The sequence below is a fragment of the Egretta garzetta genome, unplaced genomic scaffold, assembly GCF_000687185.1.
Source record: "Egretta garzetta isolate BGI_Z169 unplaced genomic scaffold, ASM68718v1 scaffold41, whole genome shotgun sequence".
Lineage (NCBI taxonomy): Eukaryota > Metazoa > Chordata > Aves > Pelecaniformes > Ardeidae > Egretta > Egretta garzetta.
In genome coordinates this window covers 3,782,684-3,805,142 of record NW_009258755.1, presented here as the reverse complement: position 1 = coordinate 3,805,142, position 22,459 = coordinate 3,782,684, and the positions used below count along the sequence as shown (strand labels likewise).

The 22,459-nt window shown below is 40.2% G+C and overlaps 1 protein-coding gene across 1 annotated transcript in view; it reads left to right on the top strand.

The window, feature by feature from the left end:
- The first annotated feature begins 8,605 nt into the window (after positions 1-8,605).
- Positions 8,606-22,459, top strand: part of SLC28A3 (solute carrier family 28 member 3) — a 43,228-nt gene continuing 29,374 nt past the window's right edge. Inside the window, 3 exon segments of the mRNA XM_009649183.1 lie at positions 8,606-8,662; positions 16,539-16,640; positions 20,163-20,245. Coding sequence (XP_009647478.1) covers positions 8,606-8,662; positions 16,539-16,640; positions 20,163-20,245 — 242 coding nt within the window.

The window sequence follows — 22,459 nt, the reverse complement described above, 5'->3', positions numbered from 1 at the left end:
TTGAGAGCAGCCCTGCAGAGAAGAACTTGGGAGTACTGATGGATGAAAAGCTGGACATGAGCCAACAATGTGCACTCAGAGCCCAGAAAGCAATCGCATCCTGCGCTGCATCAAAAGTAGAGTGGCCAGCAGGTCGAGGGAAGTGATTCTGCCCCTCTACTCTGCTCTGGTGAGACCTCACCTGCAGTGCTGCGTCCAGCTCTGGAGCCCTCAGCACAGGAAAGACATGGACTTGTTGGAGCGGGTCCAGAGGAGGGCCACAGAAATGATCAAAGGGCTGGAGCACCTCTCCTATGAGGACAGGCTTGTTCAGCCTGGAGAAGAGAACGCTCTGGGAAGAGCTTATTGCGGCCTTTCAGTACTTAAAGGAGGCCTATAGGAAAGATGGGGAAAATCTTTTTAGTAGGGCTGGTTGTGATAGGACAAGAAGTAAAAGTTTTAAACTAAAACAATGTAGATTTAGACTAGATATAAGGAAGAAATTATTTACAATGAGGGTAGTGAAACACTGGAACAGGTTGCCCAGAGAGGCAGTGGAGGCTCCATCCCTGGAAACATTCAAGACCAGGTTGGATGGGGCTCTGAGCAACCTGATCTAGTTAGCGGTGTCCCTGCTCACTGCAGTGGGGTTGGACTAGATGACCTTTAGGCGTCCCTTCCAACCCAAAACATTCTGTGATCCTATGATCCACGACTGTCCTCTCTTTGGTCCCTTTGAAATACTTTATCATAAGAAAAACATTTATTTGTGCTGCTAGAGCTTAAAGATTGGCACCATATGGGAGCTTATATTACACTGGCAGTTCAGAGCAGGGCATGTCTATTTACTTATGTAAAAAGCACTTCAGGAAGTAGGTGAGTATCATTGTTAGGGTAGTATCAGGAACAAATAATCGTGTAAAACACTGAAATATTCAAAACTTATAAAATACTGACCTCACTTTTAAAAAAGTAGAAATAATTGATATCTTTTTATAGCAGAAGATTTTGTTTCAGGAGAAAGACGCCCTGAGCTGCACAGACATTCACAGACAGAGTGCCAATTACAAAACCTATTTATTGTGATCTTTTGCATAGATAGGGTAATGCTTATGTGGGGAGCTGAATCTCTCAAACAGGTCTGTCAAGCACTGTGCAGATGGTGCAGGACTTATCATTGCAAGTGTTGCAATGGCATCTTTGCTGGATCAGCAGAGACTGCCCAAGCTGTGGCTGAGGTGAATTCTTACAGCCCTAGTGACCTACTAGGATTATAAGTGTCTTGCTCAGTCCTATTAGCAGGACAACTACCCCAGCAAGTGCATGATCCATTGCTAGGGGCTATTTTTAAGTACCTGTATATCTTAGCTGTGTACAAAAGACTATCCTACCTTACCATAACTACATATGCAGGGACAGTTTCTACTGATTATTCAAATTCTTTTATCTATGCACATTTCGGTCAACTCCTTTCTCTGCAGCAAGAACTGCCCCCGGGAACCCCCAAGATTAGCCAGTTTCTTCACCTAGGGTGTGGGAGAGTTAGGCAAATACAGGAACTGATGGGTGACCCATCACTTTCCAAGTTCATTGTCAAAGGCTTAAAGAAAGGCCTAACTTCACAAATTCCTGTCTCACCAGCAATGCTTATCTTTTCAGAACTCAATTCCCTTTCTAAGGTATTTAAAAAAGAATAAGTGGCTTTTGTATCTACTAAGAATTCAATTTTCTCTTCTCCCAGCTTGACTGTAGCCAGAGGTTCTGCTGGGAGAGATTCCTCTGGTCCCCATCAAATATCCTCATTAATTTCTGCAAGTAACAGGGGACTGGAGTGCTTTTGCATGGGACACTCCTGCTTCCAGTGACCCTCCTTCTTGCAGTGTGCACATAGTTTCTCCCCAGCTGGGGGCCTAGCGTTTAAGGCAAATTCCTGGTTCTTATTAATACTTGTCCTCGTCCCCTAAAAGGGACTCCTCTGCTCCTTCCAGCACCTACTTCCAAGGCTGCAATTAACCTACTGTTTACCCTCTTCTCTCCCATGCCACCTCCAGCCGAGGGGGCCCTTCTCCACAATACCACCACTTTGCCGTCCTCTCATCTCGCCTCCATCTCCGCCATTCTCCCACAGACCATCTCAATAACCTCAACTTGTCACCCTTCACCTTCCCACTCTGACCACTCCAGGCTCGGCCAAAGCCTTTTTTTCAATTTTGCCAATTTGGTGTCAGTGTAGGGGATTTCTTTAGTTATAACCTAGGGAAAATGACCCCACCCGTCTTCATAACTATATACGGTTTTAATTAAGGGTCGCAGCGAGGGTGGTTCAGGTCTTTCTAAGTTTGGGTTTTTTTGCCGATTGCTGATCATTAACAGGGTAAATAGCTGGGGGGAGGGGGGGGGGGCGGGGAACACATGGCCGAAGCTAAACTGCATCCTGCATGAAGTGTATTGACACAATTGAACCACCAAAATCAGGTGTCTTTATGCCATCTATAGGCTCTATTAATCTGTCTAAGCAATGCCCAGAAGTCACCTTGGAAACATTTCCAGCATATGAAAGGCATAATTTAGCAAGCAGAATTAAAAACAAACAAAAAAAAACTCAACCAAAAAGCCCAAACCACTGCCCAAAGAAAACATGGTATGCTAATCTTTCAGCTCATCTTCACATGTGATGACACTTACAGATTTATGCCAGTGATATTTCTATGCATAAAAGTTAGAAGAAACAGTCCAAATGACAGATAGACAATAGATACATTTTTTCCTCAGTGAGATTAAGAGAATTTTATCCAAATACCATCTATTGATGAAGACATTTTATATCAATAAGAAAATTTTAGATTAATAAGACATTAAGAGACAGCCTTGTAAGCCTAATTGCGTTTCTCTGAGCTTATGTTCACACAGATGTTCCCACCTGCAGATGGCCAAACCCTTTCTGAAACATAGTGATTGAACCTAGGTAAGATTTCTACCTTAATTAAGTGATTTCCCTAACAGGATTCTGTGAAATAATCCTTCCTATTACCTCTAAGTGTATACCTTTCTTCTTTTCTTTGGGTTTTGTTTGTTTATTTGTGTTCATTCTGCATTCACATGAATGTGCTACAGAAGCATCTGTGTAGTGCTGTTTTCTTTTCCTTAGCCTCTGTGACATGATTAAGATATCACATAAACACCTTTTTCTCTGTTCCTGGGAAAGCCCACTCCCTTTGGCGTGTCTCTTTGAACTCTCCTGAATTTGCTGCTAATGTCTGAGAATCAACAGCTGTAGGATTCCTTCTTTTTAGCCTGACATGGGTACTTGTCACAAGGTAAAACACGATAGCCCTCAAGGGCCCTTGACCTTCCTCCAAGAAGTCTTTCCTCCCTAATTCATTGCGTTTGTTAAACATGAAGTTCTTTTACATTAATGTTTCCCTCCTGTCAAGGGGCAACTTTAGGACAACTGGGAAGCATGAAAAAGTTTCATTTCTACTGCCATAGAAAACCAAGGAAGTGAATAATGTTCACAGCAGTTAGTCTGCTCAAATATTCACACGGATTTCAAGCAGAGGAAGGGTTGGGAGCCAGAGCAAGAGCTGGAGATTTACTGGGCAAGAGTCTGTGACTCGTGTTGACCAAAGACTGAACTCACTGCAGAACCTGGGAGAGAAGGCAGCAGCACCTGGTCACTCAGCCAGCTCATAACTGTGGGAGAAGTATATCTTCATAAAGCCCATCTGGCAAAAAGTTAAAATTATTCTGAAAACACTAATGGTTTTCCCTCACCATTTATCTATGTAGCAAACAAATTCTGCAATATGCATTACGAAAGAATTCAAAGTACTCTGGACAGTCTAGATATCATGTCTCAAATGTTAGATGCTCTGGACTGTTCAGTCTTTATTCTCTCTGCCCACCCCCACTCCATTTAGCTTACTTAATTTTCCAAAAAGTTTAATAATTTCTTTTCTTTCTTAGCAAAAGATTTCAGTTGAAGGAGCAGGCGGTTCCATCAATATCAATAATTCCTGGGGTATGCAAAATACATGTTTGTACAAAAATGGCTGCAAAACCACATAAAGTTTCTTTAATAACATTTACTGTCACTTTGTAAAGACGTAGAAGTTTTTTTTAAAAATGGAGATGCAGGGGTTGGTGTCCACATTTCATCAAACTCGACACCGTTCTGATTCTTTCCAAACTGTTTTTATCTTGGTAAGAACTTTCTACTTTTCCCCTAAGAATGCAGGACAGTAGCTGGGAATTTGGGGGGAAAAAAAACCAAAACCTTTGTTAAGTCCCAAAATCAGATTTTTTCAAGAGAAATGTGCAGTGAGAGATGATTTTACACACATAAAATTGTGTTTCTTTCCCAGAAGACAATAATTTTTTCCCTTCATCCTTTATTCTCATGATACCGTGGAGTTTTAGAGTTTATCTTTTACATTGGTAACCTAATGAAAAAGTTTCTAAAAACTGAATAGGCCATAGTGCAAAGACCTGCAGCTTGGAGATTATAGACATTAACAAGAATGTCTTTTTGGTCCAAGCTTTTTCAAATATGGAAAGGACCTTTTTCACTCAGAGAAGTCAGTAGAGGGATAAGCAGGACTGGCTAAACAAGTGTTAGGATATATAGCAAAAAGTAAAGCAACTAACCTTCTACTTGCCAACTATTTGTGAATGATAACCATGCTTTTCTTTCACTCACCTTTCTTTTGAGGAGCAAAATCTAAGCAGCAGTATGGAATAATCATAAAAATACGTGTCCATCTACAGTTTGACTGACTCTTCCCACAATTCTTCTTTTGGTTTTTGGTTGTGTTTTTTTTTCTTGCTGTCATCATGGATATCTCAGCATCTTTGGCAAAAAATTGCATAGCAAAACATGATTGCCAGAATAACAGCATCTCTGGAAAATCTACCAGCATTTAGTTATTAGGTCAAGATTGAAGCTGCTCTGCCCACCTCATGGTCTAGCTCTTTTTTTTTGTTTGTCTGAAGTCACAGTTTACCCTGACCACATAAGAGAGATTGTTCAGGATTTTATCTCAAAGCTTCTAAAATTTGAGTAAAATTAGCACAACTATAAATACTGAATATGATCAATTAAGTATGTAAAAAAATGACCTTTTGAACAACTGTACAAGTCCTAATTATAAGTTGCTTTCCACAGTTCAATAATGAAAAGAACAGAATGATCTTGCTCTTTTTAGATATCTCACCTGTTTCTTTATATTCCTGCTCTTCTTCTCTATGTACATAGAAAATTATTAGGAATCATATTGCTATGTATTTGCCTGCTGTGTATACAGTAAGCAGTGCAGTTGATTAATATTTTTATAGTATCCAAAAAAAGCCTTTCTGGCCTAGCCAGGCTGCATGACAATTTCAGAGCAGATTGAGTATTACTGTGTTGTTACTTGAAGTATGAAAAGGCTCTGAATGCTATCCCTTGTGACTAGGGTTTCACGACAAAGTTACTTAGTTACTCCCCGCTGGTGTGGGAAGGTTTTCCTGTGGGAAATAAAACCAAGAGTTTTATTTATTTTCCATAGTACTCCATTTTTCTTACTACTCAGATACTCAGATTTATATGCTCTGTGTATATTCCATGGGAAATACTGATGTCTAGTGTCTACCACTGCCTGTAAGATACCCATTTATACCAACCCATCTTATGCTACAGATGGGAACATTTTTCTATATTACAAAACATAAAGTGCAGCTGAAAGCCTCTCCTGCTAGCAAGATCTTTGGTTTCCTTACCTGCATTAATTCCAAGGAAAACACTTTGAGGGGGTAATGTTCAAGCTTTCTACTTCCTTAATAAATTTCTGGAGAATGACTGAAAACACCTCTCATGTTCTGAGGAAATGATCCAAGAAAATAACTGTTATATAAAAAACTTCTAAAAAAATGTTCATTACTCAAGTGTCTTCATTTTCTAGGTTTCAGTCATATGTGTGATAAAATAATAGTGGTTCATTGTGCCAGCTGCCTGCAAAGTTGCAAAGATACACCATACACTGAAATTTTCCTTAGTCCATATCAAAAAGCAGATTCATGTACTTATTGTGCTGCTGAGCTCCTTTTCCAGATTGCTGTTTTAATACAGTAAAATGCTTTCTTTTCCTAGCTTCTCAGGCCTGCTAACCAAAACAGCAGCATTCTTTCAATAAATTCATAAACTTCTACCACTAAAAAAGGAAGTGAGAAGCACCCAGGAAAATTGTATTTATGTCTTCAAATGAGAATTAATTTCCTCCATGTATTATTCACACTAGGAAAAATATAAATCTCATTTTTATATGAAACTCAGTGTTTTGATTGGTCTCCTAACTAAGAGACAGTCAGGAGTTCATGTAGAAATACTGGGATGGAACATAAAGTTTCTTAGTGCTATTCTTAGGAAGCAACTCTTTGGTTATTCTAAACTTTTCTCTCTGTTATCAGCCAGTAGAATTTTGGCAACATGTATTTGCTTGAGCCTAGCACTGTTAGTCAAATGTTGTTAAAACACCCTTAAAAATTAAGTGTGCAAGTCTTAATGCCTTCTTGTAGCTGCAGGAATCACATGAGTGGAAAAGAGATGTCCAGGGTTGTTATCAGCTGAAATGGCAGGATGTGATATCCTTCAGGCACTTTTTGACATTTGTTGAAAGTTCATGGCTTCATGTAAGTATTTAAACTAACCAGAAACAGGAAGGGGTTTGCTGTAAATCAAAAGTAGACTGCTGGCTGATCCTGACCAGAAATATTAGTGAGTTCTCACCTTTTGTTCAACCACATGGTCTTTTGTCCACAGAGAAACGGCTTGTGCTTTCTATAGGGGGTTCAGGATTTGTCTTGGATGTCTGGGTGTTTTTGCTTTCAGTATCCTGTGAGTTTTCCAACATAAAATATAATTCAGAGGAGGAAACTTTGCACTGAAATGGTCAAGTCAGTGTTATTCTGGCATTTTTCAGTAAGAAAACCAGTTTTAAAAATTATCTAAAAAGTTGCCAGAAGAAGAGAAAGAACAACAGAAAATACTTGTGTTTTGGCAGAGTTACCGGGGTACAACTTTCTTCCAAACATGCAAGTGCAGACTACAAATTTTCAAATTGCATGGGCTGAATTTGAAAATTATTCACTGCCTTGTTTCCTCTGCCCTCTTCCTTTTGACATTAAAAGCATGTTCAAAACTGGCAGAAGGAGAGAAAGAAGAAAGGAAGAGAGAAACAGCTGAGGTATGCAGTAATCAGTAGGCAATTATATCAAACTTGTTAAAGATATTTGCAGCTATTTTTGCTGGCAAGCAGTGTGCAGAGAGAAGCAATTAGTCACAGAAATTGCTCTACTCACAGGACAAATACAAATAGCAACAAACATGCTGATTTCAAAACATGGGGCATCAAAAAAGATTCTGAACACTGAAAAACAGAGTATGTCTTTAAAAGTCATGTGCTCCTTACTGAAAAAAAAAAGAGAAAAACCAACTAGTCTTCCTGTTTGAGCTGTAGTTATGAGATTCAAAGAGCATATATTTCAACTGTATAATTTACAAGATAATTAAAACATAGTTGGAAGATTCCTCAGAAAGATGCATCATCTTATTTTTCATGTAACTATTCTTTATTTCCAAGAATATATTTAGTCACACTACCCCGTTCTGTCTTTATTCCTAAAACAGGACATCGTTTTTTGCTTTTTCACAGGATGAGGCAAAACGCATGACATTTTCAATCCCCGTGTAGAAAGTTTCAAATTTAGGCACCTAATGAATACATAAATATACATTGTTGTATTTCAAAGAAACAGAACACCCCCTCATTTTTGGTGTTCCTAAAGACAAAAATGATATTCATTCAAATCCTGTCTGACATTAGTGTCTGTAATAGTGCTACTATTTTCAGTGATCTTATACAAAACAAGCTGTAAATACAAAATCCATAGGCAAGCAAAAACAGGAAAAAGAGCCAACTGATAGTTCTAAGAATATAACTTTGCCTTACTACAAATAGCAAACCTGAAAAGTATTAGAAAGCTTTCCGGTTAAAGGTGAGTAATCTGAGGACAGATAACCCAATGACGCCGTGCCATAAGATTCGTCATGCTGACTGAAAATTCATAACCGATATTTATTGGAGGTTTGGGAGTTGTTTGTTTTCCCTTGTTTTCTCTTGCTAGATGAAGCCCCTAGCCACCACAACAGAGCCACAATAACACCGCAGAAACAGTGACTTGAGAATAGCTGTGCAAAAGGCAAAAACTGTGTTGACCTCTCAAAGATCTGGGCGGGGAAGGTTTTCCCCCAGGCAAGTGAGGAAATCTAGAAGTCATGTTAAGTACACACATTTGCCTTTGGGATCACCCAGAGATACACCGGCCTTTTGGGACACGTAGGAACCCTCCCTTCTTGTCTCAAGAAACATTGAATGCCGTTTCCCACGCTCGCCAAAAGGGGCTGTGCCAGGGGAGCGAGAAGGTGGGGCTATTGGTGAGAAAGAGCAACCTGAGAGTGCCTCCAGCTAACTAGACTTGGAGTGGTACTCACCGACCCTGCAGATGGATTAAGCAGGTGCTGGCTGCTGTTGCCCTGCACTGCAAGTAGCTTTCAACATTCACCCAAAGCTCTCCTGCCCATGCTAGGCACATGGAGCTGACGGAGACCATCCGTGATCTCTCAGGAGTGCACAATTTGGCCTTCCAGGTAAGTGTGGTTTCCTTTGCTTTGCGGGGAAGAGGAAGGACTTAAAAACAATGAACAATGTTCAGTCCCTGAACAAAGAAAAAGCAATTTCTGCTCTCTGGCTGCAGGTATTTTACAACACCCCACATGCTTTGCACTGATACCCTGCCAAAATACAAGGCTCTTGTATAAAAAGGTGGAGCATAATTGGCATATGCTGGAGTAGGCTCCCGCTTATTGCCTTCATCTGCTGCCTGGAATACCGGTATCTTTGAAAAGTCCCCTGACTCAGTAATATTTCATAGCCTGATGGCTCTCACAACTAGCTCATCCACCTCTCCCATCTGCTGTACCAGTTGCTGCTTTTTCCTGAGGATAGGTAATTCACAGTGCTGTTGAAGAGGTCATCATTATGCAGCAGACATATATCTCATCAAAGCAATGTATATTAATAACATGAGAAAAACAATAATGTAGTCACAGTGGGGCATATCTTCTTTCTTCCACACATAAAATAACTCCAGTTGTCTTGTTCTATTCCCAAGAAGAGCTCTGAGAGGAGATAAGGAGCCAACCCAGACAGTTCTGTGTATTATGCGCATAAAGTAATGTTAACAACCATTTTAAAAATGCATTTCAAAAGTGATTCAAAATTATTTCAAAAGTGGATGCACCAAAATCTGTTAACCAGTTAGTTATTGTTTCTCAGCGCCCTGCATCCATGTATTTTCATAGACATTACAGCAGGGATAAACAGAAATTTGTGACAGCCAGGCCGGTTCACTGTGCTTATCACTGAAGGTAGGACAAGTTGGGGAGAGACAGTGGCTCCAAAGAGTACCCCTCGCTCCCCTCTGCAGCCTCTCATCCTTACCCTGCCCCTGCGCTTGGCTAGCCGGGAGGATAGCAGGCAGTGGGTATCAGCCGACACCATTCAAATACCACAGAAAGGTCATTGTACACGCTAAGCATGTGGAATATTATGTAACTCCAGCGACATCCAACCACTCTATATATTTATTCATTGGGCTACAGAGACAGACAAGAAATAGATTGATTTGATAATCTGCCGGTCAGGGAATACTTGTGGAATGTAAGGGAGTTAGGGTCAAGTCCCTACTCCAGTCATTAGTTAATAATTCACACTAAGTGGGACAGCCTTAGGAGGAGACAGAGAGATAACTCTCTTAAAACACGATAACCCAGCGGTTAGGGCATGCTCCTGGGTAATCAGAGCACTCTCAACACGTCTGTGCTTCAGAGCCATTTGAACTTGGGTCTCCCTCAGTTCAAGTGAATGAGATAAGAGAGGGCTTCATCCTGGCTGTGTTTTTACACAAAATGTGTGCCTAAAATAGTGCAGTCAGATTCCAAAGTCTGTGCTTACAAACCCATTGTATTGGGTCTGGCTGAGATGGAGTTATCTTCCCCACAGCAGCCCTTACAGCGCTGTGCGTTATGTTGGTACCTGGAAAGGTGTGGATAACACACCAGTGCTTTGGCTACTGCTGAGCAGTGCTCCACAGCATCAAGGCTGTGTCTGCAACATTTCCCCCCCTCACTAGTAGGCTGGGGGTGGGCAAGATCTTGGGACAGGACACAGCCAGGACAGCTGACCCAAACTGTCCATACCGTACGATGTCGGCTCAGCAATAAAAGCTGAGAGAAAGGAGGAGGAAGGGGGGATTTGTTATTTACAAGGTTTGTCTTCCGGAGCAACCTTTACATGTACTGAAGCTCTGCTACCCGGGAAGTGGGTGGACATCACCCGCTGATAGGAAGTAGAGAATAAAATCTTTGTTTTCCCTTTGGTTCTGTGTGCAGCCTTTGCTTTTATTAAACTGCCTTTATCTTGGCCCACGAGATTTTTTTTCCATCTGATTTTCTCCCTGCCTGCCCTGCTGAGAAGGGGAGTGATAGAGCAGCTTGGTGGCACTGGCATCCAGCCAAGGTCAACCCACCACACCCACGAAGGAGAGAAGTCCCTCTGTAGATGCAGAAGTTCAGTGCCAAATGCTCTTGAATGACCTACGCTGAAAAAGATCTCTTTCCATGGCAGTTTCTGCGGAGCACGGTACAGTGACTCCAGATAATCCTTTGCCTTACGCAGTTAGCTCACCCAGGTGCTTCTTTTCCTATCCATTGCATATATTTGCAAGAGCCTGCAAATCCTCTCTGATTTAAATAATTCAAATGCCAAATCACGGAGATGGTGCAACAATGAAATCTGGGGCCTGAGTCAGGCTTTCTGGTTACTTTTTCTTCCTGGAACACCAAAAGGTGCTTACACTTACATTTACACTGTTTACCTCTGACACAACATATAAGTCACACCCTAGAGAAAATAAGACACAGTAGGAAATAAACTTTTGCATATAGACAAATAAATCACTTGACCACAGAAGCCACTGAGAAGAAAATAATCTCATCATTTTTTCCCATTTTCTAGTATTTGAGCTTTTCTCGCACAAAGAGTGAATGCTTTTCTTCCTCCAGGATGCAGTGACTTCTATTACTAAGCAATGAGTATCTTCCCTAAACCACAAAATATAAAGGTGTCCCAGAACATGATTAATTTAAGCCATTTTAAGTATCAGTGTGGGATTGCACTCCATAGGTACCTTCAGATGTACCTGTGCCATTTAATGATTAACGGACAAAGGGATAGAAAAAATAAGACAGGGACAAAGTAAACCTGGCTTAGGCAGTTTGTTTTATAAAGTAAATAAGTTGAGAAAGCAGTTCTCAATGTAACACAAAGCAGCTCAAGGCTAACAAGTGATGGATGAAGAATCATATCAGAGCTTTATTATTTCAAGAATGAGAGGCATTGTGCCTTCTGTTGTGGAGGAACTCTTCATGGGTTGAAGAGGTTGTAATATAATCTGCCTTTTATTCTAGTTATACAAATGATCAAAGGCGGATAACTATTGAGTTCTTAATTTCACATTGGCTGTTGATATTTAAACACACACATTCTTCTGTACTGTGATAGGATTTTCACTGCATCACAGAAGCACAAAATTTTTTCAACCATACTGCAGTAAACCCTCAGAAATCAGTTAACTAGTGCTAACTTTCAGAGAGGACATGCATCCATGTAGCATAAAGATCTATTAACACCATCAGTTACATTTAAAAAAAATGCACGATCCTGCAAAATACCAGCTACTTCTTCTGTACGCTACACAGATAGCACCTGAACTTGTTTATAGGCATAGTGTCAAAAACTGCAGGTCTTGCATTATTGCATTGTGACAATGTCAGTACCAGTACAATGGAAGACTCAGAAGCAACTTTTTACCTCATTAACAGCTTAAAAGTCTCAAAAGAAAACAAATGATAAAACTGAAATGTACAGCTCTACTGTATCTCTTATTTTGTCTCTCTTTTTCATATTAGGGACATGTCAGTTACCGACAACCATTTGGGTGTATTATAATGAGTAAGCTTCTTGTATTTGTTTTAAGAAGACATATAACTCTACCCACACTGCCAGTTTTCCTAAGCATGCTCCTACCCTTCAGTGCAATGTAACCTTAATAAAAACCCAATACAATTGTTAAGACCTACATGTTAAAGTTACTGTCTTTGGAGGCTGCCTCATAGCTAGAATCAACATATTGCTGCACTGTTTGTATGGAGACATTCAGGTTTTTAATGTGTTTTTCCCCTTAAGTATGTCATGCAATTTAAGGAACCTAAGTAGTTATCCTCATGGTCTCATTGCTATTCAGAAGATAGTCTGTGTTAAGTGTCTACATGCCAATGTAATAAGTTCTGTACCTATATCTACAATGACGTAATATATAATGTATAGAAACACAATGGTCTCTTGCATTCAATATGATTCAGTTAACTTCTCTCTGATGGCACCGGCTGGAGGATCGCTACAGTCGCCCACAGAATTGTTTGCTCAGAAACCCTGCAGAACTAACAGTAACCCTAAAGCTGAGATTGGATTAACCTAGCTGGTGTTTAGCCCCCACTTAAGAGGCAAAGGTTTTACCTAATCAGTTCTTATGATTCAGATCTCTGCTAATGATGACATTAAACAGCAAGTCACACTTACTTACTCCTCAAGGAGATAGAACTCGGTCATAAAAAGGAATGGTAGGTGGGACCAAAAAAATCCCTGACTTTTAAAAGGAACTCAAAGGTAAACATAAAATAGATACAATGTAAAGGGAAGATAAGAGCTAATAAATATTTATTGTCCACTGGCCTCCTATTGTCAGTCTTATGATGCGTTAAGCAGTCAGTACCTGTTTCTGTAGCAGAGCACAATTTGCTTTTAAGAAGCTGACTTGAGGAAAGATAAGGATCCCCTTTAAAATTATGGTTTTTACTCATGCTGCGTAAGGACATTGGTAATTCCATAAGATATGCAGCTTTCATACTCCATTTCATTCAAACAAGCTTAAAACAGATCCTAAAAAATACCATTTATTTCTGTGTTTATGGCCATAACTTCCTAGATACTCTTGTCTGGTTGCAGTATAAGCACTATTAAGAACTTCCATTTCATGGGCATTGGTGTTGTAATTTCCCTTGGAAATTGTGAAGGCATTGCACTGTATAACTCCAGATCCAGGCAGGAAATTATGCAGTCCTTTTCCACATTTTCAAAACTTGCCTTCCAAAGCCATGCTTGTTTTTAAAAAAAAAATTAACTATGACATACTACCTCATCTCTTCCAGGAAGGAAATTGTGAAAGTTAGTTATACATTTAGGCTCTTGTCTTCTCAGGCTAAGTAAATATTCCATGCAAAATCATTTTAAGGATTCTTGTCCTTGTCATCCCCATGGCGTTCACTCTTTGAAAGCCACAATTTTGGGGGTCATGTGCTCCTTGTTATCTTCTCAGGAATGTGCAGATCTTTTTTTCCTGTTTCATTTATTCTGGATTTTGCTTTCTGCCTCGTGTATATTTCACTTGCTGTGAGAGTGAACAGATTTCTGTTGCAATTTCTGCAGCCATTTCCAGGGAGCAAATGAGGTAGAAGCTTTTGTGCCCATGCTGGGTGCTTAGGTAGCCATCTTCAACCGAAGGTGATAAGCAGAGAGAGATTGACATTTTGGTGGGGAATTCCTTCAGCAAACTCAGAAAGACTCTAAGCAAACAGGAAAAAGGAATAGGCAGCTTTGTCACTTGAATATTGCTATTCTTAAGAGAAATTTAAAAGAATTCTTTTTCTTCAGGGAATAGGGTTAAATAACATGCATTTTCAGCAAATGAAATTTAAAAATTTTATAAAGGGGAGGATGAAGAGATTGTACTTGAAGAACCAGCTGTGAAATATAAGTACTTATCTTTGCGGCACTCATTCAAAGGCTGTTTTAGTCAACAGAAGTAGTCTTCTACTGAAGTAAACTTGTTATCAATAGCAAGTAACCAGTTTCTACTGAATTTGGAATATGCCAGAAATGTGGTAGGATCAGTTGAAATGAGTGGTTTTTATGCTTGCAGAAAATAACACAAATCTATCATTCTGCAGTGCGGGCTATTTAGAGTTCCAGCAATCATGTGATGCTCTTACTAGTTTTCTGTTACATTACTCATACATTCATATATTTTAATTACTTTCTAAATGAAACTGTTATGTAATTATTGCAGCTGAGCAGTGGATTGGGCAAAGTGACTTCTAGAGCTGTTTCCAACGCAAATTATTCTGTACTTCTGTTGCTTGATGACAGCAATTCGCATGCTTACTGTTTTTCACACGGCTGCTGACAAAAGGCCTAAGAAATCTCTTCTTTTTCTTGCTCAACAATGAGTATAGAAATCTTCAAAGAGACTGTCCCCAGGGGATATGTGTGTGGCAATTACAGAACTGTACCACTTTGACTTCACTATGCTGTCCTGTATAGTATTTTTAATATATCATATCTCAATGTTACAGTTAAGCACTGCTTCTTGTGATAATTTTTTTTTTGCACTGTATGGAGTGTTCAGTAGAGGCTTTCACTGTCAACTGAAGGGACAGCTATAGCGAACTCCTAAGACAGCATGGTTAGAAGGCAAACGAGTAACAGAGCTGCTTTTTGAAAAAGAAATACCTCCTCCCTCTTAAAGGAATGCAAAGATACACCTTTAGAAGATGTATCACCATCTGGTTTATCAGGGCCACAGGAGGTGAATCAACAACTTCTTGAGACTCTCTCCTCTTCCCCCAGACACACAAGGTTTCAGAAACACTTTATTGAAACAGCTTTTTTGTGAGGTTTAGAGGCAGAGTATCTTTAAGGAAAACATGTTACTGAAAATTGTTCTGGTTGCTTCTAAGGTCATGTTTCCTCTAAAAGGCAAAACCTAATTTATGTCTAGTAGTACTTCTTATTCCTGCCTTTATTATAATTTACTATGATTAGGCTTATTTTGTATTTTTCATTTGGAAATTATTGTTTTCTTAGAAGGCTAAATATAGATACTAATTTATTGGGTTTATTATCATGTAAATAATTGGACACTTCATGCAATAAAATACAGCGAAATGACCATACCATAACTGTTGCCATAAGAAACCACTGAAATATAGAACATTTATATCAATTGGGTATATAAGTGTCATCGTTTAACCCCAGCCAGCAACTAAGCACCACACAGCCACTCGCTTACCCTACCCTCCCTGTGGTGGGATGGGAGAGAGAATCAGAAGGGCAAAAGTAAGAAAACTTGTGGGTTCAGACAAGAACAGTTTAATAATAAAAATATAATAATAATAACAATACATAAACAATAATAATAAGCATAAATAATAATAATAACTACAACAACAATAATAATTTGTAGTGAAAAGATAAACAGCAACAAAAAAGAAAGAAAACCCAGGGAAAACAAGTGATGCAACTGCTCACCACTGCTGACTGATGCCCAGCCTATCCTCAGGCAGCAATCCCCCAGCTGACCCCCAGCCAACGCCCCCTAGTTTATACACTGAGCATGATATCATATGGTCTGGAATAGCCCTTTGGCCAGTTGGGGTCAGCCGTCCTGGCTGCGCCCCCTCCCAGCTTCTTGTGTACCTGGCAGGGCAGGGGAAGCTAAAAAAGCCTTCGGCTACTGTCAGCACTACTTGGCAACAACTAAAACATCAAGGTGTTATCAACATTCTTCTCATCCTAAAAACAAAACACAACACAATATCAGCTACCAGGAAGAAAATTAACTCTATCCCAGCCAAAACCAGGACAATTAGTTATGTGACATTTTGTTTAAGCAGCTTTCTTACAAAACCAGAATAAGAACCAGCCCTTCAGGGATCATTACAAAGAAATAATGTGCCATTCAAAACATTAAAAAAGAAAACCAAGCTTCAGAATAAAAAAAAAAAAAAAAGAAATGGGGGAGCTGATTATGGTTGTCTTCAACTCTTAGTACACTCTGATAAAAGGTACACCACAGAGAATTAATGTAGTAGAGCTTCTAAAGATACTCTGAGTGTTTATTCCAAGAGCAATAGAAGTATGTATTTTTTTAAAAAATGCATTTACTGCATATGCATAAGGTGCATATACACTGGAGCAAAGGTGCTAACAACCCAGGAAAGGCCCCAATAGGCTGGTTTGCTCTTGGCAGGGAGAAAGCCTGCATCTTTTTGTAAACTTGTTGAGCCAGTCCTCAGGTGAAGGCTGCACCAAGAGGACATGTGAGTTTGGTCAAGAAAACAGCAAATTGACATTAGTTTGACATCAGCCATGACTGACACAGCTTTGTGTAATAGTGCAGGGATTTGAACACCCAAGCTCTGCACTCTTGAGTTTTGGGCTCCCGTACTAGTAACGTGAAACATGGAAGCACATGTATCAGAGTATACATCAGTTCTCACTGCACATGAGAAAGGCTTTCAGCTTTTGATTTGAACCGAAACAATTTCTGGTCTTGTCATGCCCCAGAATGACAGCGAAGATGTGGATGTTATAAATTGAAAAGGTCTTGGAGACAATTCACAGACAATCAAGAATTCACAAAATAAGAAAATGGTACATATTAATCAGGTATGTGGTTTTTCTTTTTTTTCTTTTGAATAACGTTATGTAAATTCATAAACCTCAAATTTAATGTCAGTAATTGGCTGTGATAATACATCCAAGACGGATATCTTAACAAAACCTGAATTTGATTTAAAATTCATAAACTGACAGGGGAGCGAGTTCTGTTCTCAGAAATACATTAAGGAAAAAAACACAGAAAATTGACAGGACACATAGGATTCAGAAAAATGTTTTCTAATGTCATAATGGCTTCATACAAGATTGAAAAGAGGCATCAGAAATGGTGATCAGAGGGAAAACTATGGATGAGGGGTTGATTTAGAAGCATTTTCTTCTGAGAAGGTGGAAAAAGAGAAGCTGGAAACATTGGGTTTAGTGACATGATCTTTCAGTCAGAGAGAGCATACAAGCTATTAAATACCTACTCATCCAAAATAGGGGAAATTTCAGACGAACATAAAGGTAACAGCTCTGACATACAACTGACCAGAGAAAGAAGAGGAGAATACAACACAGGTGACTTCATAATAAATGCATCCATTTTGACTTCTTTTGTCTGTACATTTGTTTAAACTCACATAGCGAGTAGCTCACTATGAAGACATGAGAGTCAGGTGAAAAAAACCCACAGATGTTTTACTAGTGCCATGCATTAATATTTTTGCATCCAAACTCCAGAAATAATCTGCTATTCTAAAAGTTCCATTAAAAACTTCTAGTACTTTCCTGTGTTGTAATCATATCTGCCTGTCAAGTTTGCTGGTGGTACCTGAAGCAGCACATAAGAAATAGTTTTCCTGATGCTGTGGATATTCTTTTGTAGCTTCCAATGGGTTTTGGTTATGAACAGAGGCAGCAAAGGCATGATGCCAAAGAAATGCCTCTGCTCTCAAAGTTGAAGTGATTCCATATTTACAGTGATGGAAAGGATGACTTGGACTGTTCTGATATGCGCTCCAGGCAACTAGACCAGGATCTGAGATCCTAGGAGAGGAAGGCAGTAGGCAGTGCCTATACCGTCCTCTTCAAAAAAGCCAGCAAAAAAGGGAATGTCAGAAAAAAAAAGAATAAAAGGATTTTCAGAACCAACTGAAACCACTGAAAAATGGAGAACAATAGTGGCAGTCAATGAAAGCTTGATTTTACTCAAAGAAACCAATTTCCCACTGAAAAGGTGCAGCTGAAAGCGTTCAGTGCAAGTGTAGTAGACATACATATACCCACACCGACACTTCCTTGTGCACTCTGTGGCTAAGGCAGAAGAGCTTATTTTGAGGCTCTACAGAGTATGGACTTTGCTGTGCCCCTGCTGGCATGGTCCATGCGCTCCATTCAGCCTCGGGTTAGCCAACACTCTCCAAGAGCCAGACCTGATATCATGTTTGGCTTTGAAAAAAGGAGAAAAGGGGTTTGAATCCATTCTCCCGTTTCCTTGTGTATCTGCACAGAGTTAGACACAAAGTGATCTTTGATCTCAGATTTTCTTAACTCCTTTTAATGTATATGTAGGAAAGCATTTGTGACAATAAAATAGCAACAGAATATTCTGAGCATATTTAAATATATTGTAGACAATGCAAAAAGATGTGGATTAATGCTTTTTATATTGAAATACTCAACAGAAATAAAAAGGCTATATTCTCAAGTCAAACAATATATTTCACAAATTCAGAGAACCAGAGCCCAGGCTGTGGGTGATCCAGGTAAGCTCCTGGCCCAGGGAGGATGCTGTGGCACAGGGCAAAATGGTGGGGGAGCACGGTCTGGCCTGGGCAGCACATGAAGTGGGGGCACTGGGGATGCTGGTGGGGATGGAGGCAGGATGTGTGGGACATGGGCTTCGAGCTGTGACCAGGAGAGAGCACATGGTGCCACAGGAGTGCAGCCACCTGCAAACAGGAAAGCGTGGCTCTTTGACCCAGAGGGCTGGACTCTCCAGATTTATAATGTAGGTTCAAAAATCTGTGAAAAGCACTGGCATGCAATGTGTGCCAAATTAAGCCCAGGAATAAATGATATTCCAATACTATCAGCATTCAGTGCCCCTCAGGTAAGAACCCCATCTCCTACAGCTGCTGAGAGAAGTGCTCCCAGTTACCAAAAATAATAGCAACTTAGTAGGTGGCAGCATTGGCATTTTTCAGGTTTGCTTTATTTCCTCTGGACCATCTTAGCTACTGGCCGTGTGTTAATTTTGCCTTTGAGCTGGTTCAAGTCTCTCGCTAGGAACTAACTGAGGGCTTTCCAAGACTTTGAGCAGTGCCTGCAGCAGAAAAGCCTGTCAAAAGGCAGGGGCCAGGGCCAGGTTTGCAGTGAGCCTTGCTTCACACAGCAGTTTGGGGAATGCTTTTAGCACAGGTAATAGTGGCACAAAAACAAAGGTAAACTCACCTGCAGCCTGCCACTGCTTCAGGTGGCTGGGCACAGCAGGCCAGCTCCTCTCCAGAGATTAGGGCACAACCAACCACCAGCTCAAGAAAACACTGTCTGCCTTCACTGTCATCTTGGCCGGACACCCAAGGGCAGGAGGCCAGTCATGCCACCCTGGCATGGCGTTAAACTGAGGAAGCGCGAGCATAGTGCAAGGGCTGCGTGCAGTTATGCTGCTGCCTTTGAATGCAATGGTCACCTGCCCCGGGTCGCTGGCCCTTCCACAGGCCCTGCCATGAGCGTGGAGGTACATACCCGTGGGACAGGCATGTTCCCTCTGCCCCTCTGGACTGGGCCGGGGAAGTAACATGGAATGGGCATGGCAGCCCCTGTGGGTGCACCGAGCAGCTTTGGGGGGGCCGTGCTGCTGCCAGCCGCCTCAAGGACAGTCCCCAAACATGGTGGAGGTCAGACTGCGGTTGTTCAAAAGCTTTAATGCAGCCAGGCATATGTGGATTCCAGTAACAAAAAGGTGTGTTCCTGATGAAAATGTACTATCTGGCCAAATTTTAAATTTCTGCCTCAAAGCCTGTGGATGCTAGCTCTCTTTAAAGGATTGTTACCTGTTACCTTGTCTCAGCAGCTTTTCTTAAGAATAGATTTATTGGCTTAGTTAAATTTTTAAAACAATAAAACTCTCTTCCTCCCAATTTAACCATTCCCCAGACATAAAATTTCCACCATATTAAAGTTCTGCAGAGAGAAGCAACAAAACCAGGGTCATCAATAGGAGGTGCTGGGCAAGCTGGCTAATTAGCAGCTCTACCATCCCTGCCTGCAGTTCTCACTTTCCAGCAGGTATGCAGTGGTACTATGTATGGGGCCCTCTTCAGCTCTGAGTAACACTGGTATTTTTTCTTCCCCTTTCAAAATGGTGTGGATGGCTTGAGAAAGTTCACAGCCGCAGTCTAACCGCTGTGTTTGCCCAATACTGATCATAGTGTTCGTAGCAGACAGGAGAGGAGCCATGCACTCAGTGCAGATAGGAAAGTCTTGAGACTGCTTCGGCCATCTGCCAGCGGGGATCTGTTTTTTCACACCTTACTTAACAAACATGCACCCCTCTCACAGCCTCGGCACTGATCTCTTTTCCAGGAGGATGAATACATCAATATTGAGAGTGATCTGCATGAAAACAAACGTGACTCAGTAGATGATGAGCAACCACGCTTGAAAGGGTAATGTCTTTTGGATGAATAACTTTTCCACTCACTTCATCCTGGCCTAAGCAATAAGCTGCCAGTGTTTCTTCTGCAGTGACAGCTCTAAATTCGCTCCCATATCCCTATGCTACACAGACCTGTGTATTGCCTAGCAATTTGTGTAATACCAAACCACATTGTATTTAAAAATATTATACATTTCGACTGACACGTGTGATTGTGGAACTATTGTTCTAAAGGCTTGCATATTAGAGGAGCAGTATTTTTTCTTTTTGTACATTAAGTACTTTTCCAATATTGCCATAAGAGCCTTTTTTAAAGATAGGTCTTAAATTGTGATCTCTTTCAGGAAGTTAAAGATTCACTATTATCCTTCAGTCTGCATAGCTATCCATTCCAGTGCAAAATAAAAATAGAATAGCTGTAAAAAAGCCATTTTCAAGGAGCAGAATTTTTATACTTCATTAGCACTGGTGCCAAGTGATGGCACAGTGAAAGCACACATCGATGTTTTACTTGAGGTTTAGATTTTTTGGCAAGAACTACAAACCCTGTATAATACATCAAAAATATTAAGGTACAATACTTGAAATTATATTTTAGTGTCTTAGAATTTTTCTGTCATATTGAATCTTCACACAAACCTTCATAGAATTCATATTGTAATTTTCCCCTGATTTCTGTAACTGCCTTCTGTTATACAGCACAACATTTCAGCTTTGAACCTGTCTTTTTCTGTCAGGAGATTCTAGAAACTCACTTACTGGATATCTCAAATAGGAGTTTGTCTCTCTCAAACTGGACTACTTAGAAAGATCTCATGCCTGTACAAATGATACACTTACATACAGAGGTATTTGTGAAGATTTTAATTATGCTTTTGAGTTGTACACAGAGAACTTAAGGACATGTTAAAATTATCAGGTTTACTGATGCCATTATATTAAAATACTGCTTAAAAAATCTAGCAAAAGTATTTAGAAGTCACTTAAATATGCTCTCATTTCTCCTCTCTGTTCTTTGGAGATTCGTCATTCTTTTAGCAGTACATAATGTGAAATACTTCCTTGATTGAAACATTTAGGGTCTAGTCTAGCAAAACCAAAAGTTGCGATTTAGTAGATCAAGCATCCAAGTTCAATAAGCCTCTCCAGTGGCAGGTATCCAGTGTCTCCCCAGAAGTAAGCTAATTGCACGGGCAAGTGTTGGCACACAAATGGCTGTACAAGGTTAGCAGGGTCTCTCCCCCTCAAACCTGGGCCCACAGGATTCACTCGACCAGATGCATCTCTGCACAGAGCTGGGTTGAGTTGGGGCAGAGATGAAGCCTGTATGTTTTTTATTCATTCTTGTTTATTTGCACTCCCATGGAGAGCCAAGGGATAAATAAGGTTTAATTCACAGGGCTTACTATTCCGGAGGTCCCCTTATTCTTCCAACAGCAGCAGGTACCATTGCCTTGGGCAGTGAAAGCTCCTTGTAGGCTGGAGCTGAAGAGCACTTTGCTCTATTCTGATTACAGTCAGGCTACCTCTTGTTCTGTGCTCTGTGCTCTCTGGTTTTGTACTTGGTTTTGTTCTTTATCTAGGTTTATTTTTACGTTGAGCACCTGATAAGGGCAATGGTATCTATACCAAGTTATTTTTTGTAAATTGGCTCATAAAAGCAGGCACTAATGTGATCTAATGTCTTACTTGTATCTGCTCAAAAGGGGCATTCACAAAGCGCACCTCCATTTTGAATGTGTCATTGATTTCTTTCAACAGATAGTACTGAATAGCCTGTGGTCTGAGACACAACCCCTTTGAAAGATCAGTCTGTTGATAACAAGGATTCACTACATGTGCAAGTTGTTAACATTCACTTATTGAGTACAAGCAGACCAGAGAAAGAATTTCTCAGTTGAAAAATGCAAGCAAGAATAGTTGTGGCATACAAAAATATTTCATATTAAAGGTCTCTTTTAAATGTGCTTAAGGGATATCTGTTTTTTCAATATATTTCGTTAAGTAAAAGCCATCACTGATGTGCTGCACTTTAAACCTGTAGGATCAGCTTTTAGAAAACAATGTTTCCTTTGTAAATTAACCAGATTTCACAAGGGAGATGTTTTTTCTGCCACTTTTCAGAACAGAGCTGCATATTTATGACATATATGCCTAAAGATTTAAGATATCATGCAACCAAAGTGAAAATCACCTAAATTAATAAAATAACAAGGGACAGAGA